General features: G+C 43.9%; 1 protein-coding gene across 2 annotated transcripts in view; it reads left to right on the top strand.

Moving 5' to 3' along the window:
- Nucleotides 1-17,801, top strand: part of TEK (TEK receptor tyrosine kinase) — a 204,923-nt gene that overhangs the window by 99,303 nt on the left and 87,819 nt on the right. For both annotated transcript variants that reach the window (XM_029606483.1, XM_029606474.1), the window contains exon 8: nucleotides 3,149-3,306. In XM_029606483.1, the coding sequence (XP_029462343.1) occupies nucleotides 3,149-3,306 (158 nt within the window). The remainder of the gene's footprint in view (nucleotides 1-3,148; nucleotides 3,307-17,801) is intronic.

The following is a 17,801-nucleotide window of genomic DNA, read 5'->3' on the forward strand; positions in this document are numbered from 1 at the left end:
TATTTATTCCCAGTATCAAAGCCTTTTTAGTACACAGTCCTGTAAGGAAAGAAGTAATGTTTCTGTATTTAATTTTTTTCTAAATCTGAATTGGGTGTGATAAAGTATATTGTTATCTTCCAGATGTTCATTTAACTAATTCAAAACCATTTTTTCAATTATTTTTGCTTTGAAAGGAAGATTTGAAATTGGTCTGTAATTGTTTAGTATTTTATTATCCAAACTTTTCTTTTTTAAGGTTGGTTTTATGATTGCATTTTTTAATTCTTTTGGCAAGATTCCTTCCTTCAAAGAGAGATTAATAATGGTAGTGATGGTTGGAGCAATTGCTTGACTCAACTGTTTAAGTGTTAATACTGGAATTGCATCATAAGGATGTTGGGCTGGATTAAGTTTTTGTATTAACTTTGTAACTTCCTCAATTGTTGCTTCATTGTACTCTAACCACATTGGTATTTCTTTTATATTCATTTTAATTTCTTGTTTAGGGGTTTTGTCTAAGTTTAAAGTTATTAGATCAATTTTGTTTTTGAAAAATATTGCCAACTCTTGGCTGAGATTTACATCGGTATTTGTATCAATTTGAGTAGGGTCAGAGGTTAGTTTATTCACTAAATCGAACAAAATTTTTGGGTTTCCAGAAAAAAAATTTATTTTATTACTGTAATACTCTTTTTTTGTTTTGTTTATTAATTTCTTGTAGAAGGCAAGAAAAACACGATAGTTAAGGTAACTGTACATTTATTTTTTCTCCACACTCTTTCCTTTGCTCTGAGTTTTTGTTTAGTTTCTTTTATAGATTTATTATACCACAGGTTTCTGCCAGTATGAAGCTTCTGTGCAGGGATGTATAGCAGCCTGGCTTGTTCTGTTTTCCTAATAGGAGGTGTATTGGTATTTTAAGACCTGGTGTAATATTTGCAGGATTAATTTTTCATAGGTAACATTGTTATTTTTTGAGTGCTGGCAGTTAGTGATGGTTTGCTATGGGAGGTTTACTCAAGGCTTTCTGAGGGTTAAGCCCACATCCAAAATGCATTACAATAGTCCTAATACCATATGGGTATTCTTGCAGGGTTTTCTGGTTGGCGCCACAGCAGTGCATGTAAATATAATATACAAGTTGTTGTAAGTGATATTTTTACCTCAGAAGACTATACTCTGAATGTTCTTCCTAATGTAAAATCTGTTATTATAAATGTATAATTTTAATTGTGTGTATGTGTTTTTAATGTTTGTTTATTATATCTAATACCCTTGCAATGGCTATGGGTTCCAGAGGAGAGGGGGAGGACCCGGGTAAGGAAGAATGTCAGATTTTAAAGTTTAGATTACTGGAGGGAGATGAATGAACTGGGGGCTGCGGGTATAGCACAGTAATTGTTCGCACAGGGCAGCAAAAAAACTAGCAATGGCCCTGTCTCCAGTATGGATGTTTGAAGTATATGTGACTGTGTTAGTGTAATATTTGTGATATTTGTTTTAAAAACAAGATAAATTCCAGGTAAGGTTCAGGGTAGGCAGTTTAACAATTAATATTAAATTAACTTGGCTGAAACGCGGTAAATTTTCATCAGCCATTGATAGCGTTATAAGAGTTGACTGGAAATATGGCAAAGATAATGGGGATGAGTGATTGATTTCCCAATCACTATACATATGAATCCATATGCCATTGTTTTGGCTTGCTTTTAAGAAATACATAATAATAAGTGATCTTGGCTTTCCCTAACAAGATCTAATAAAAGTCCTTTTATACCCCGATCCTCTTCTTCGTTTTTACCGCTGGATAGTAATTTGGATCGGCTTCCGCTTTGTTTTTTGGGACCTAACAAGAAGAGAGCTACAGCTCTTATAATATAGGAGAATACTCATATCTTTTAAAGAAGTACTAGTATTCCAATTGGACTGATTTATGAGAACCAGAGTTTAACCCAGGAGGTCTAGTTTACTATAGTGGTATGCTGTAGTGAGAGACAAACTGGATATATGAAACTGTAAGCTTGCTTATAGCAAAGCTGATAATGGAACCCACTGAGAAAACCAAAAGAAAAGAAAGGGGTGTCAAACAGCAGAGCTGCTTCTAAAGTGAGAGGAACAGAGAAGGGCAACCAAAATGATAAAGGGAATGGAACAGCTCCCCTATGAGGAAAGGCTGAAGAGGTTAGGGCTGTTCAGCTTGGAGAAGAGACGGCTGAGGGGGGATATTATAGAGGTCTTTAAGATCATGAGAGGTCTAGAATGAGTTAATGTGAATCGGTTACTTACTCTTTCGGATAATAGAAGGACTAGGGGGCATTCCATGAAGTTAGCAAGTAGCACATTTAAAACTAATCAGAGAAAGTTCTCTTCTAAAGTAGTTGTTGGCTATAACAAAAGAAAAACAAATTGTGTTAATTGTGAAAAATTCACAGTGCATTTATAAAGTTTTCATTGCATGCTTTTCACCAGTTAAACTTGTTCTAATAAATCTGAGTCACAGCTCAGAATTTGCAAGAACTTCATCAGCTTGCTATTGAAGTTTTTAAAAAACTTTTATTTATTTATTTATTTTTGGCTTTTATATACCGGAAGTTCCTGTATAATATACATGTCACTCCGGTTTACAAGGAAATGATTAACTATTGCCTGGATGGCGGTTTACATGGAACATATAGAACAATTAAAACCATTAGAAAACAAATGAAAACAAAATAAAACAATTAGTAATTACATTATTGCTGTATTATTTGGGTTCTGTCTTCTCTCTCTTCCCCCAAGAGACTTGCTGGGTGGGTTCCAGACCCTGGTTCCTAATATTGGGAGACCCGACAGGAAGGAGAATTCCTTTTCTATCAGAGGAATCACAAGTTACAGCTTGTGACTCCTCCGATACCACCCGAAACCCCTTAGCCATTCAATCCTACCTCAGCCACTGCAGCAGGAGGGTCACTATGATTACACCCCAAAGGTGCGGGGGCTTAGACGTGCAAATCTCTCTCATGCTTTACTCATTGTGAATGTCTGGAAAACCTGGCCTGTCCGTGGTACTCCAGGACCGGAGCTGCCTGCTCCTGCTCTGCCTCTTGTCAACTCTTGATACACCCTCTGCTAATACTGAGCGGGAGCTTAAAAGATTTCATTTCACATATGCTGTCTCCCCACACAGGAGAGGCTGATGTTCCCCCAGAGATAGTGGAACTGCCAGAACATGTGGAAGTTAATGCTGGGCTAGAAAACTTTATGATCAACTGCACTGCCACAGGCCAGCCAGCTCCTACATTGGAAGAATTCAAGTTGTTGAAACAAGATGGAACTGTCTTTCAGGTAGGTGCCAGTTCTGGATATATTTGAAAATGGAAAAATACAATAGAAATATTATGTTGGTTGTCTATAAGTAAAATGTTTTGTAAATGGTCTCTTCCGTAGTGATACAAGTTTAACTTGTATGGTTAATTTGACTTCCAAGTGCTATGTGCTTAGGGGCAGATTTTGAAAGCAGCACGCACGGGGTACATTTGTGCGTACTACCCGGCGCGCACAAATGTACACCCGATTTTATAACATGCACGCGCTGCCGCACGCATGTTATAAAATCCAGGGTTGGCACATGCAAGGGGGTGCACACTTGAGCACCTTGCGCACGCCAAGCCCTAGGGGAGCCCCGATGGCTTTCCCCGTTCCCTCGGAGGGAACTTTTCTTCCCCTCCCCCCACCTTCCCCTCCCTTCCCTTATCTCACCCACCCCCCAGCCATACCTATATCTCCCCCTACCTTATTTCATTTTTTATGCCTGCCTCTGGCAGGCGTATCTTGCGCACACCGGCCAGCTGCCGGCGCACCATCCCCCGGCACAGCCGTTGTGCCGGAGGCCTCAGTCCTGCCCCGGACCGGCGCCACGCCCCTGCCACGCCCCCATCCCTTTTTCAAAGCCCTGGGACATAAGCTTGTCGCCGAGCCTATGCAAAATAGGCTCGGCACGTGCAGGGGGGGTTTTAAAAGGTTATGCGCATATATTACGCGCGTAACCCTTTGAAAATCTACCCCTTAGATTACTAATTAAAATTTATTTTATTCATTTGGATTTATTCCCTACCTTTTTGAATAACGAATTTGTTTATTTATTTTCCGCAATAAAACATACATAGTAAAATAAGTTCAGAACATTGCAAGTAATCAATACAGCATAAAATAAAAATAGTACATCCTAATAAAAGGAGGACTTGCATAAACTCGCATCAGAGTGAAAGAGGGGCTAATGGATTGAAAGCCAAGCTGCACAAATAGGTTTTTAGTTTCTTCTTTAATTCTTTGGAGCTGGATTGGAGCCTTAAGGAATCAGGGAAGGAATTCCCTAATATGGGACCTGCAACCGAAAAAGCACGCTTTTTTGTTAGGTCTAACCTGGCTAGTTTTACAGAGGGTACTTCAAGGAGACTTTTGTTTAATGAACGAAGATGGCAAGTCGGTTGATAATTGCGTAAGCTTGAACATAACCAAATCGAGGATTCTTATAGAGGAGGTTGTGAATAATCGTAAGGATTTTATATTGAATGTGGTAGGAGATGGGAAGCCAATGTAAAGAATTGAGAACTGGAGTTATGTGTTTGTGATATTTTACGTCAACCAAAATACGTGCAGCTGCATTTTTTATCAATTGTAAGAACATAAGAACATAAGAAAATGCCATACTGGGTCAGACCAAGGGTCCATCAAGCCCAGCATCCTGTTTCCAACAGTGGCCAATCCAGGCCATAAGAACCTGGCAAGTACCCAAAAACTAAGTCTATTCCATGTAACCATTGCTAATGGCAGTGGCTATTCTCTAAGTGAACTTAATAGCAGGTAATGGACTTCTCCTCCAAGAACTTATCCAATCCTTTTTTAAACACAGCTATACTAACTGCACGAACCACATTCTCTGGCAACAAATTCCAGAGTTTAATTGTGCGTTGAGTAAAAAAGAACTTTCTCCGATTAGTTTTAAATGTGCCCCATGCTAACTTCATGGAGTGTCCCCTAGTCCTTCTACTATCCGAAAGAGTAAATAACCGATTCACATCTACCCGTTCTAGACCTCTCATGATTTTAAACACCTCTATCATATCCCCCCTCAGTCGTCTCTTCTCCAAGCTGAAAAGTCCTAACCTCTTTAGTCTTTCCTCATAGGGGAGTTGTTCCATTCCCCTTATCATTTTGGTAGCCCTTCTCTGTACCTTCTCCATCGCAATTATATCTTTTTTGAGATGCGGCGACCAGAATTGTACACAGTATTCAAGGTGCGGTCTCACCATGGAGTGATACAGAGGCATTATGACATTTTCCGTTTTATTCATCATTCCTTTTCTAATAATTCCCAACATTCTGTTTGCTTTTTGACTGCCGCAGCACACTGAACCGACGATTTCAATGTGTTATCCACTATGACACCTAGATCTCTTTCTTGGGTTGTAGCACCTAATATGGAACCCAACATCGTGTAATTATAGCATGGGTTATTTTTCCCTATATGCATCACCTTGCACTTATCCACATTAAATTTCATCTGCCATTTGGATGCCCAATTTTCCAGTCTCACAAGGTCTTCCTGCAATTTATCACAATCTGCTTGTGATTTAACTACTCTGCACAATTTTGTGTCATCTGCAAATTTGATTATCTCACTCGTCGTATTTCTTTCCAGATCATTTATAAATATATTGAACAGTAAGGGTCCCAACACAGAACCCTGAGGTACTCCACTGTCCACTCCCTTCCACTGAGAAAATTGCCCATTTAATCCTACTCTCTGTTTCCTGTCTTTTAGCCAGTTTGCAATCCACGAATAGCAGTAGATGGAAAACCAAAGTATAGGGTGTTACAGCAATCAAGCCCAATAAGAATAAGGGCTTGTAGAACAGTTCGGAAATCGTAATAATGGTTTAAGACGCTTTAATAAATTAATCTTGAAAAATGTTTTTACCGAAGCAGAAATGTTGTGAGACATGGATAAGGCAAAGTCAAAAGTGACTCCAAGATTATGAGCTTTTTTTGTGATGGAAATTGTATGATTATCAAGGTGAAGATGAGTAGGAGGTTGACATGAGGATTGTGGGATAATGGACAAATGCAGTATCTCAGTTTTTGAGTGGTTGAGTTTCAAACGGGTGTGGGCTAGCCAAATATTAATAGAGTTGATGCAAAGTTTCACAAAGGAGAGCGTATGTGACCAGGAGATACAATAGGGAGTAAAGAATTGGATGTCGATGACGTAGATTCATCCAAGGCAGGGCACAACATATGATAAAGCATCATAGCAGTCATTAGAGTGGTCGGTGTAGCAGCTTAACAGGTTCAGTCTGAAAAAGATAAACAGAACAGACTAAACCTGAAGTCAAAATAAACATCACGGTAAGACAATAGTTATAGCAGCAAATACCAGTACTCGCAAATGGTGCCAAGCAGTTTATAGTTGTAAGGTTGAGGGGTTCAGAAATGGTGTTATACAGTTTCCTAGTCGTTTTAAAGCATGGAGGAAAACCAGTTTTTATCTGCTTTCCAGAAAGAAAATAGCTTAGGTTTGGCATTAAAGACCTGATGGAAAAGCCAGGCTTTTATTTGCTTCCTGAAGTTGGAGTTGTCCCTGGTTTGGCAGAGCTCTTCTGGGAGAGAGTTCCAGAGCACAGGTGCTACTTCCGAGCAAGTTTGTTCACAGATTTCTATTCTTTTGATTTCTTTTGACAATGGAGTAATCAAGGAGGTGGGGAAGGTGTGCAGAAGGCCCAGCCTCTCTCTCAGGTAACTTTCTCCATTTCCTCTTACAGCCTTGAAGATCAGCACCAGAGCTTTGAATTTGGTCCTATAGAAAATTAGTAGCCAGTGTACCTTTTGCAGGATGGTTTGATATGGTCATGTAGCTTGCATCTCTTTGTCATTTGTGCTGTGTAATTTTGCATTAGCTGGAGCTTGTGAAGGCCTTTTTCTGGTAGACCTTTATAAAGTGCATTACAGTAGTCTAACCGTGAGGTTACTGTGGCAAGGGCCGTCCTTTTTAGTTACTTAATCATAAACAAATTGGCTTCGCCACCTGTTATATCAACCTATATATCAACCAAAAAATGATATAAACAATATAAACATTTGTTATCAAATATCCAAATATAATGTCCAATTTCTGATATAAAAAGAATACATTATAAAAAATATCACAAACTACCCTTGTCCAAAAAGGATTTGCCCACAACGTACATACACATTCAAACCCACACAACAAACCATCAACATTTATACAAAGTTGTTGGTTGATTGGGGAATTATTTAGGGTTCATTATCCTAAGAGTTGTACGTCCATATTGCACTAGCCCACACTACTATGCCATCTTAGATATGGCTTTATGCAAAGTTGACGCAGCCTCATAAGTGAACCTATGAGGCCTATGCTGGCAGCTAGTGAATGAGCCTTGTAGTGGGACAGTCTGGAGCTTCACCTATAACAGCCGTCTCCCCCGCAGGTTGAGCCCATGGGTTCTGGCGGCCAGCAGGACTTAGGCAGGTCCCTAGGGTGGTGACTAGAGCAAGAGTCTAATGGCACACTAGAGTCAGGGCAAGCAGCAGACTAATGGAGTCAGAGACAGGTCAAGGTTGGGGCAGGCGACAGACAAGGTGGTCAAGTCCAGATGGCAGGAAATTGTGGTCAGGTCCAGGCAAGAAGTAAGAATCTGGAAGTCAGGCAAAGGGTAGATGAAGACACAGAGAAGACACTGAATGAGATGGGCACTACAATGTAAGGCTGGACACAGAAGGCTGGACAATACAAGACTGGACAAGGAATCAGGAACATAGGACACTGGAACTCAAAAGCAACATGCACTGCTAAGGCAGGAGATCCATTGCTGAGGCAAGGTAATACTGTGAAGCCCTTGCTGTTTAACGTTGCCTGCCGTGGGGTCTATATAATGTATGCATATCTGTGAGCATGTGCCTAAGGGGAAGCAGCTGGATCGGCAGCTGGTAACGTTTCGGGCTGCACTGGATGGCGTTCAGGACAGGAATCTGTGTGCTGACCATGGGACAGATCTGGCCATGTTGGGAGCAAGTGAGGCAGCTCATGGAGCCCTCCTGTGAGCCGCTGAATGTAACAGTATCCAAAGCACCCTCCCCAGACTTCTGGGCTTGGGTTTCCAGGAGAATCTCCAATGAAACTCATATACTAGCTAGGGGGCTTGGAGGTTGGAATCTGCCTTCCAAGAATTCTACTTGGGTCCATAGTTTTTCCATGAGATTAGATACTGCAACTGATTTTGTACTCTACAGGAATCCAAGATCTTTTGAACTTCGAATTGGGTATCCTCTTCTGTAGAGACTTCGGTGACCTGGAGAGGCAGTCAGCTAGCCAAGAGAGAATTTAAGATTTTAACAAAGATATGTAGAAAACATAATGGATGCGCAGAGATGGAGGTAATTTGAGTTTGTAGGCTACTGGATTGAGTTGTCGTTCAATGGGGAATGCACCTACGAATCACGGAGCAAATTTTAATGAAGGTATTTTTAACTGCAGGTTTTTAGTGCTGATCCAAACCAGGCTTCCTGGGCAAAGTTGAGGAGCTGAATGAAGTTTATTGTCTGCTTGTAGGAGCAGTGTGTCTTTTGCCAAAGTTTCTGCAGTTCATGCACCATCAGGATAGCCACCAGGCAAGTGACTGAAATCAAAACAGGTCTTGGTGTACGGGAATGATGCCTGAACGCTATATAGAGGGGCAATAAGCCAGTGGAACTGTTTACATGGTTATTATGGAAGAATTTGGCCTGTGGGAGGAGGGAGACACAATTATCCTGCCGTTGGTTCACATAGGCTTGTAGAAAGGCCTTGAGAATTTGATTTGCTCGCTTGGCTTGCTGAGCTGAAGTGAAATCCAATGTAATTCCAAACTTCCTGCAAAAACCTTTCCAGAAGCAGGCCATGAATTGTACTCCCCAGTCTGAGAGGATATGAACAGGGAGTCTGTGCAGATGGAAGCTATGTTGGACAAAGAGTTTAGCCAGTTCAGGTACTGATGGGAGGCCCAGAAGTTGAGTGAAATGTATCATCTTGAAAATCTATCCACTACTACCCCTATAGTGGTTTCTCTGCCGGAGAGGGGAAAGTCAGTGATGATGTCTGGGGCTAAGTGGATCCAGGGTTCCTTCGGGGCTGGCAGCGCCTGTAACAACCCCCAAGGTCGATCTCGCACACTTTTATTCATGGCTTATGAGGGACATGATTCTATGTAATGCTTTACGTTGGTCTTCAACTGTGGCCACCAGTAGTGTTGGAAGATTAATTTAAAGGTTTGGGTGATACCTCGGTAACCTGCCAAGTGGGAGTCATGAGCCCACTGAAGAACCTTTTGTCATAGTTGCTGGAAATCACAGACTTCCCAGAGGAACTGTGAATATGAAAGCAATTCCAATCTTCTCAGGGTTGGTGGTATGCCTTGAAGACTCCAGAGAGCTCTCAGCATCTATGGAACATGAGAGGGAATCCGCTTATCAACGGGATGGTACCAGAACTCAAAGTCAAACCAATTAAAAAACAACGACCATCAAACTTGCTGGGGGTTCAGGACTTGACATCAGGAACGGAAGACGGACATCTGGACTGGATCATGGACTTCAGGAACAGAAGACAAACATCTGGACTGGATCACGGACATCAGGAACAAACTCACAGGACAGCAGAACATCTGGACATGGAACATCAGGAATGAAGACTCGGACGAAGACACAGGAACTCCAGCAGGAAACACAGGACCTTGAAGAAGCAACGGAACAGAGAAGACTCCTGGAGCGAAGGACAGGAACATCCAGGAGCATCTAACTCCTTGCGAAGGCAATGCTGGACTGACAAAGGGCCCCTTTTATTATAGGGCTGAAGCAAGGCATGGCGATGACATCATCTTCGGGGCCCGCAGGACCTTTTCCCGCCGCTGGCCCTTTAATTCCTGAACAGAGGTGCGCGCCCACGCCTAAGGAGAGCTAGAGAGGAGAGCAGAGTCGTTGGTGGTGTCCCTGCCACGTGGAGGGCCCAGGACAGAGCGGCTCCCTGCCGCAAAGATTGAAGGAAGAGCAGGCAGGCTGCAGGCACCGGCAGGGATGGCTTCCCTGCCAGGTGAGGAGCTCGGGAGCAGCTCCAGCCGCGAAGAGACTTCTCGGGCAGAGCAGGAGCGGCAGCGGTGGTCCCAGCCGCGGAGAGAGGCTCCCGGCAACTCAGCCCCGCTGCGCAGGGCACGACTGCCGCGGAGGAAGCAGCGCCAACTGCCCGTCTGGCCACAGCAGGTAGGGGGCCTGCCCACGCTTGTCGCGGGCAGGTTCACAACAGTCAGTGTACAACTGAAGTTCAGAGGCCAGGGTGCAGAAGTGCACTGCCTACTCTCCCACAGATTGCGAACCTTGTCTGATCTGCTGGAGTTTGGATGTCTTGGAAGCCTTGTGACCAGGCTTGTCGAAGATCTGCCAGAATTCTTGAATGAAGCGATTCAAGTCCCCCAGGAGCGGATTATCTCTTTCCCAGAGAGGTGAGGCTGAGGCAAGGGCAGAGCTGTCTAGCAAGGATAGAATATAAGTCACCATGACTCAATCAGAGGGGAACAAAGGTGCCTGTAAGTCGAACTTCAACTGACATTGGTTTAGTTTGCCTCCACATTTCCCTGGATTTCCATCATACCTTGGTGGCGGAATTAAGGGAAAGGTGGGAGTGGTTTGTCATATGACGGGTGCTGGAGTGGAAGATGGAGCAATCTAGGCAGCCATACCTCCAAGGTATGGCTGAATACCATGGCTGGGTACCTTTTTTTTTCAAAACAAGGTACCCAGCCAGGGTATTCACTTGGTCCTGCTGCTTTTGAAGCTTATGCGCTAGCCCAACAATAGCAGTGGTCAAGGTGAGTTTGCCAAGCTCATGGCCTCAGCAAACTGTGATGGGTGGCATGGATGTGAGCCCTTTGTGCTGCAGAGTAGTTGATGCAGCACAAAGCCTGCTCCAGCAGCTGGCAAATGTGCCCTGTAATGGGACAGTCTGGAGCTTTACCTATACCAGCCACCTCCCCCACAGGTTGAGCCCTTGGGTTCTGGCAGCCTGCAAGACTTAGGCAGGACTCTAGGGTGGTGACTAAAACAAGAGTCCAGTGGCACAGCAGGTTCAGGGCAGGCAGTAGACTACTGGAGTTGGAGATAGGCCAAGGTCGGGACAGGTGGCAGACAAGGGTGGTGAGTTCCAGGCAAGAAGTCAGAATCTGGAAGTCAGGCCAAGGGTGGACAAATACACACAGAAGACACTGGACAAGGCAGGCAATACAAAGCAAGGCTGGATGGAGCAGGGCTGGAGAGGTAAGACTGGACAAGGAATCAGGAATGCAGGACCCAGCAACCAGGAACTCGAAAGCAACATGTACTGCTAAGGCAGAAACCCACTTCTGAGGTGAGGTAATGCTGCGAGGCCCTTGCTTAAATAGGCCAGTTGGCCTGATGTCATTGGAGAGTGCCGCTCAGGGCATTTGCACGTACGAGCACTTAAGGAGAGGTGGAAGGAGTAGCAGCTGGTAGCGTCTCAGGCTGCGCTGGATGGGGTTTAGGGCTGGAGGCTGTGCGCTGACCGCAGGGATGGTCTCAGCCATGTCGGCGGAAAGTAAGGAGGCTTGCGGGGTCCTTCTGTGAACCGCTGCATGTAACACCTATTTTATCTTAAGACGCAGTTAACATTGATAAAATATGCCACTTTGCCATATGAATTTTCTTGGATTAAAAATAGACAATTTCCAGAAGAATTCTCCTGTTACTTACTTTTCTTCTCTCAGCTAACAGCTGGTCACTATCAGATTTCCACGTTGGGCGACATTAAGGCCTCCACCTCCAGCATATGTCTGGCAGCCTGCACGTCATCTTTCTTTCTTTCTTTGGCAGATCATCTGTTACATCCAGGCACCTGTACCTGGTGCAGCTTGTCCCTGGTAGTAGTGCGGGTGTCACTTGTCCTTTAGCACACACACACCTATGCTTGGTGATGTTATGAAAGGCATCGTCATCCTCAGGGCCAGTTTTTGGGATGGGTGAGCCTTGTGGTTGCCTGGGGTGCTGTCAGCTGAGGGGTGTCCTGAATACCACAGGGATGGAGGAGGAGAGGCCCAGCGTGGACCATGGCAAATCCCATCCCACTGAGGCCGAAGAGAGGAATTGCATGGCCATGGCGGATCCCATCCCACCATGGCCGAAGGTACACCAGACCTGGCTGCGCTAGATTCTATGCTGCCATGACTGAAGACAGACCCGGCCTGGCCATGGCTGAAGACTGAAATCACATGGCCACCGCGTATCTCATCCTACTGAGGACTGAAGAGATAACCAGGTGAGGTAGCATCAATTGGGGGGGGGGGGGGGGGTGCGCTTTTCGACCAGGATTGCCATGCGCTCTAAACCTGGCCCTGGTCATCCTGTGGTCAGTAAGCTACTTATTGCATTTGGGTATCTAATCCTCAGGCACCAATTTGTTGTTGGCGCATTTTCGGAGGGTATTGGTAAGCTTCTTTAGCTATCTTGTCTTGAATGAGCTCACTGCATCACTTGTGCCTCCGCTTTGCCCTATTCTGAGCTGTGCGGGTATTCTTATGGATGAGGGCCAAAGGCTTTAGCTTGTCCGGTGTGTCGCAAAAGGAGTGTTACTTGTTCAAAATGGATGCACGAAGCACAAAGTGTTGCAGCTCTGAAAATCCATTTCCATTTCCTGGGTTCATTTTATCATCCATTAGCAAAGGCCTTGGCTAAGGGCCGACTGTTTCCAGGTGGTACACTTTCTTCTCTCCGTACTTGCCCCAGTCGGAGCAATGCAGGCAGTCTTAGGGAAGAGGAAGCTTTGGCTGGTCAGGTGTTCCCTGCTCAGAAGTGGTGCATACATCGTAGCTGTTATGGGTATTCTGGGATGTTCTCCAGCTGTTGTAGCTTCTACAAGCTGTCCTTATATGGCACTGAGTGCATGTACAATTGCCAGGTTTGCTTTACCTATCACAAACGATTGCTTCTGCTAATGGCCAGTTGTCTCCTGGGGGAAAGTTTGTCACAAGTGCACCAAGTTGCTCTATTGATAGTATACCGCAGAAGGCAGCAGGGCTACATGGTGGTGAATTTGCTTTATTCCATCAGTTAAAGGTATGGCTAACTCTAGTTTAGTGCAGCTAGGCAGACTTTAGAGAATCCAAAAACACAATAATATTGTAGAAGCTTCACCAACTCCTTAGGTCTCCCATCTGTGGATTCCAATCCCTCTTTGTTTATTTATTTATTTATTTAACATTTTTTTATATACCGAGGTTCTAGTAACAATGTTACTAATCACTTTGGTTTACATATAACTTTGGGATGACATAACAAATGTGTCTTACAGAGAACAGGGAAATGAAACTTGGAAATATTAATTTACGAAAACAAATTATGAGAAACAATAAATTATATGAAACAAATTATGAAAAACAAAAAATTATGAGAAACAAATTATGAGAAACAAGGATATGGAACTTGGAAATATTAATTTACAAAAACAAATTATGAGAAACAACATTTGAATTAAAGCATCTAGCATACTAGCGAATATTATCTGTCAAGTGAAGCAAAAAAAAAAAAAGATAAAAGATATGTAACAGGAGGGAATAGTCGTTGGCAGGGGAAATTACATTTAATTGTGGATTAAATTAAGCAGTGGGACATTTGATGTGATGACCATTTATTTATTTATTTATTTATTTATTTAAAGGATTTTTATATACCGTGGCACGTTACAAAACATCACCTCAGTTCACATTGAACAAAAATTTAGCAACAGGCTTTACAATCAATTCAGTAGGAACAAACATATATCAAAATGGTCAGCGAACAGGACAAAAGTCCACATATAGTATTATTGACCATGGTAGGAAAGTGACCAAGGTAGGATAGTGATAGTAAAGTCCAACTCAAACGAATGCTTGGTTGAAAAGCCAGGTCTTGAGTCTTTTTTTGAAGTTAATTGGGCATTGTTCAATATCAAGATTTTTCAATATCTTCTTGCACTGGTGCTGTACCCTGGATTGCTGGTCATCACTGCCTTGATTTCGCCTTGTGTCTCGGCATGTAAGCCCTGAGTACAGCGTGAACTCACATAGAGTGAGATCATTCAGCTCTATGGCTTTGCCATCACATAAAGGGTATGACATCATATCAAGCATTCTAGAGGCTTCCCTCTAAGAAGGGAGAAACCGTGGCTGAGAGATGGGACATAGCCAAATTCAGGCCGTCTTTTTATTTGGTCAACATAAAGTATTCATTGCTTAGCATGAGTTACGGGCCCATTATGCTGATAGACGGATTCAGTACGTTTACCGTAGTACGCAGCATTCCCAACTTTAAGGTATGTGACACAGAGTGCTTTTGTCCATTAGAAAATACCATTGATAGGTGGTCACGTCAGATCCTTTGCAGGCTGCACATCCCTTGGCAGTTCCCAGCAAAAGAGGGCCTTTGCTCACCTCTCTCTCCATGTACAGAAAACATTTGTATGAAACACTTGGAAGAGGCAGCAGTGGCAGATTTTGGATGGGGCATAGATATACAGTATACATTAATGGGCTTCAGTTATGGGCCTTGTGTATGCAGTTTTGGATTGGACTGTCCGGTTTTCAAGCTAACTGTACAGTGTCCGGTCTAAGCTGCTTGCATGGCCCTAGGACAGCGACAGCATCTAAATTGTGCTGGCTGCACACACCCAATGAGAGCTGGTCTGGCATCAGTCCTCCAATCAGCTTGCCTGTTCTTTGTCTCCGGCAGCTGACGCAGCACAGATGGAGGTGCGGGAGGCAGAGGCGTGCAGAATCTGTGCCTGCACGCTGGCGCTGAATCCACAGCTACATTTCTCTGCCTCTACTTCCCGCAGCTTAATCAGTCATGCCGTCCCGCCACTGCTGCTGTCCCTTCTCCTTCCTGGCCAGGACCTGCACCACTTGCCACCATGGCTGCCTCTTCAACACACATGGCTCAGCCCTTCAGAACTGCATCCTCTTCTTCCCGCTTCGCTGTGGCTGTCTGTGAAGTTGCTCTGCCGGTGGCTGCCTCTCTGCTGCTCACTGTAGGCTGTGCCTTCCACTCTCTCCCTCCGGTTTCACTCTGCCTCGCTGCTTTAGCCTCACATCACTAGGGGCTGGCAGACCCTCGCCCCCCCCCAACCTGTTTTATTGTTTTTTGTGTTCTACTTCCTCTGCTGGCACTCCTCCTCCGTCCCTCCCATGGCTGGCTATTATATGTTCTCCTGACTGCTGCTGTGGCAGCCGGAGCCAGACAATCCAGCTAGGTAAACAGACATTTTTTGTAAAGAAAGGACAAACCAAAACAGAAGCCATTTTAACTTGCCCCTTAGCAAGTTGGAATTGCCTAATGTTAATAAAAAATATGGTGTACTGCAGTGACCCCCTTCGATTTCCTTCTCCCTTCCCGGTATCCCCAGCCCGGAACCCAGTCTCCCATTTCCCTACCTGGTATCGCCCTGCCTTCCTGAGACCTGTTGATGGGTTGCCCTATGCCCCAGGCAGTGCCAGGGAGCATAGCTGGTCATGTGGGGGTGCCTCCCTGGGTGACATGACTGGCCAGCTGAGTCAGCAGCTGCATAGGGACTAAGGAGGGCTCATGCCATTACAGTGATGGCATGCAGCACTGGCATCATCTAGCCTCTTGATGAGTACATCAATGTCTCCCTCCCAGACTTTGTACATTGCACCCCATGCAGTTGCCCAGCGCCTACCCCTTCTGACAGTCCTGGCTCACTCTCTTTCCCTCCTTCCCTGTCCAGCATCCCTTTGACACTCTCAGAGCATGTGTGAGAGTGTGTGGAAGGGAGCATGTGCGAGAGAGAGTGTCAGGAAGGGAGCATGTGTGAATGTGTGTAACAAAGGAACTTCCCTAGCTGCCGTGCCACTGCTGCCAGCACTTCTAATAAATAAGGGAAGTTGCCTATTTAATTTTAATTTGTATTTGAAAAATCAAAAAAAGAGTACAGGGACATTTCTTTGTATGCAAAATGATGGACCAATGATTAAAGATGACCCAGGCATTTCGTGCAGGAAACTAATTTGCATGTACAGGTGTTATGAAGGGCCTTCTTGCAGCTATTTCTTCAAGTATCTGTGTCTTTGTAAAAGTTTTAAAAAAAATTGTGAGCTACAAGAAAAAGTTTGAATTTGAATTGAATGCTATTTCTTGGCTACTTGGATAGTTACGATATCTATTGCCAAGCAGCTCCATCACCGGCAGGTCTTGCTTTCCCTTGAGAACAAGATCTAAAGCAGCTGTGCCTCCTGTCAGTTTCAGGACTAGCTTCTACAAGAAGTAATCATTTATGGCATTTAGAACCTTTACATTCCTGGTATTATCTGAGGAGACATTCACCCAATCAGTATTGGAGTAATTGAAATTTCCCATTATTATTGTGTTTGTGTTTTTATTAGCTTGTCTAATCTGTTAGATTTCATAGTCTGTTTCAGCATGCTGTTCAGGTGTATCCCTATTGCTTTACTCTTCCCCATCACTCATGGAATTGCAGTATATAGAGATTCTAGAGAACAGTTTGTTCTTTGCAGTTCTCTTATTCTTCTTGACTCTTAACATATAGAACCATCCCTTCCACCAATTTGATCTACTCTATCATTTCGATATATTTTGTACCCTGGTATCATAATATCTCATTGGTTATCCTCTTTCCACAAGGTCTCTTGAGTTGCCTGTTGTGTATATATCTTCATTTAGTGCCATCCATTCTCAGTGTTTCCCGATGTTTTCAAGCCCAAGGCACACTACTTTAACAAAAATGTGTGGCACCCCAGCCTCCACGGAACAGGCAGTGTGGACATAGAGAGGAGTCATATAGCTAAAGGAAGAGCTAGGGGAGCACTGAAGGCCCCATCAGTCTCTCCTCTAAATGTTAAAACAAAGGAGAGAGGGAACAAAGACACATATGAACCTGTCACAGCGAATCAGCTCCCTCAATTAATGCAAAAGTCAGCGTAGTGCAGGTAGCCGGCTAAGGCCTGAATTTATCAAAATGCACTAAATATTGCATGTGATAGAAAAAGGGGTGTTTTTTGTGAAAATAGGCACTTTATTGCACTAATACCTATGCAAAGCATGAGAGAGAGAGGGGGAGAGAGAGAGAGAGAGCACATGCCTAGCCATAATGACCCAACACTAGGTAGGTATTTATATCTCTATGGGAGGCCCACCTAGTAACTCGAGGTCAGGTTTAGGCATTAGTGTAGGGGTTAGGGGCCACTTTGACATTCAAAGTGAGATGTTCGAACAGAACAGTGCTCTCTTGTGAAGATTTGATGACTTTCAGTGAGGAAACTCGCCCAAAGATGAGATTTGTGCAATGTTATCTCAACCTAGCTTGATGGACTCTCTACCTGGGTAACATCAAGCTAGGTTGAGATAACATTGCACAAATCTCATCTTTGGATGAGTTTCCTCACTCCGAAAATCATCAAATCTTCACAAGAGAGCACTGTTCTGTTCGTATGTCTCACTTTGAATGTCAAAGTGGCCCCTAACCCCTACACTAATACCTAAACCTCACCTCCAGTTACTAGGTGGGCCTCCCATAGAGATATAAATACCTATCTAGTGTTGGAGCATTATGGCTAGTCTCTCTCTCTCTCCCTCCCTCCCAAAAGAATAAACTCACCCCTAACTCCTCTTCTTTTTCAGATTTGCATCTCACCAGCCTTACGTTATGGTGCTATCACATGCGTTAAAGGCGTTTTCACATGCGTTAAGGGGTTTTCGCATTCGTTAAAGGT

The sequence above is a fragment of the Rhinatrema bivittatum genome, chromosome 1, assembly GCF_901001135.1.
Source record: "Rhinatrema bivittatum chromosome 1, aRhiBiv1.1, whole genome shotgun sequence".
Taxonomy (NCBI): domain Eukaryota; kingdom Metazoa; phylum Chordata; class Amphibia; order Gymnophiona; family Rhinatrematidae; genus Rhinatrema; species Rhinatrema bivittatum.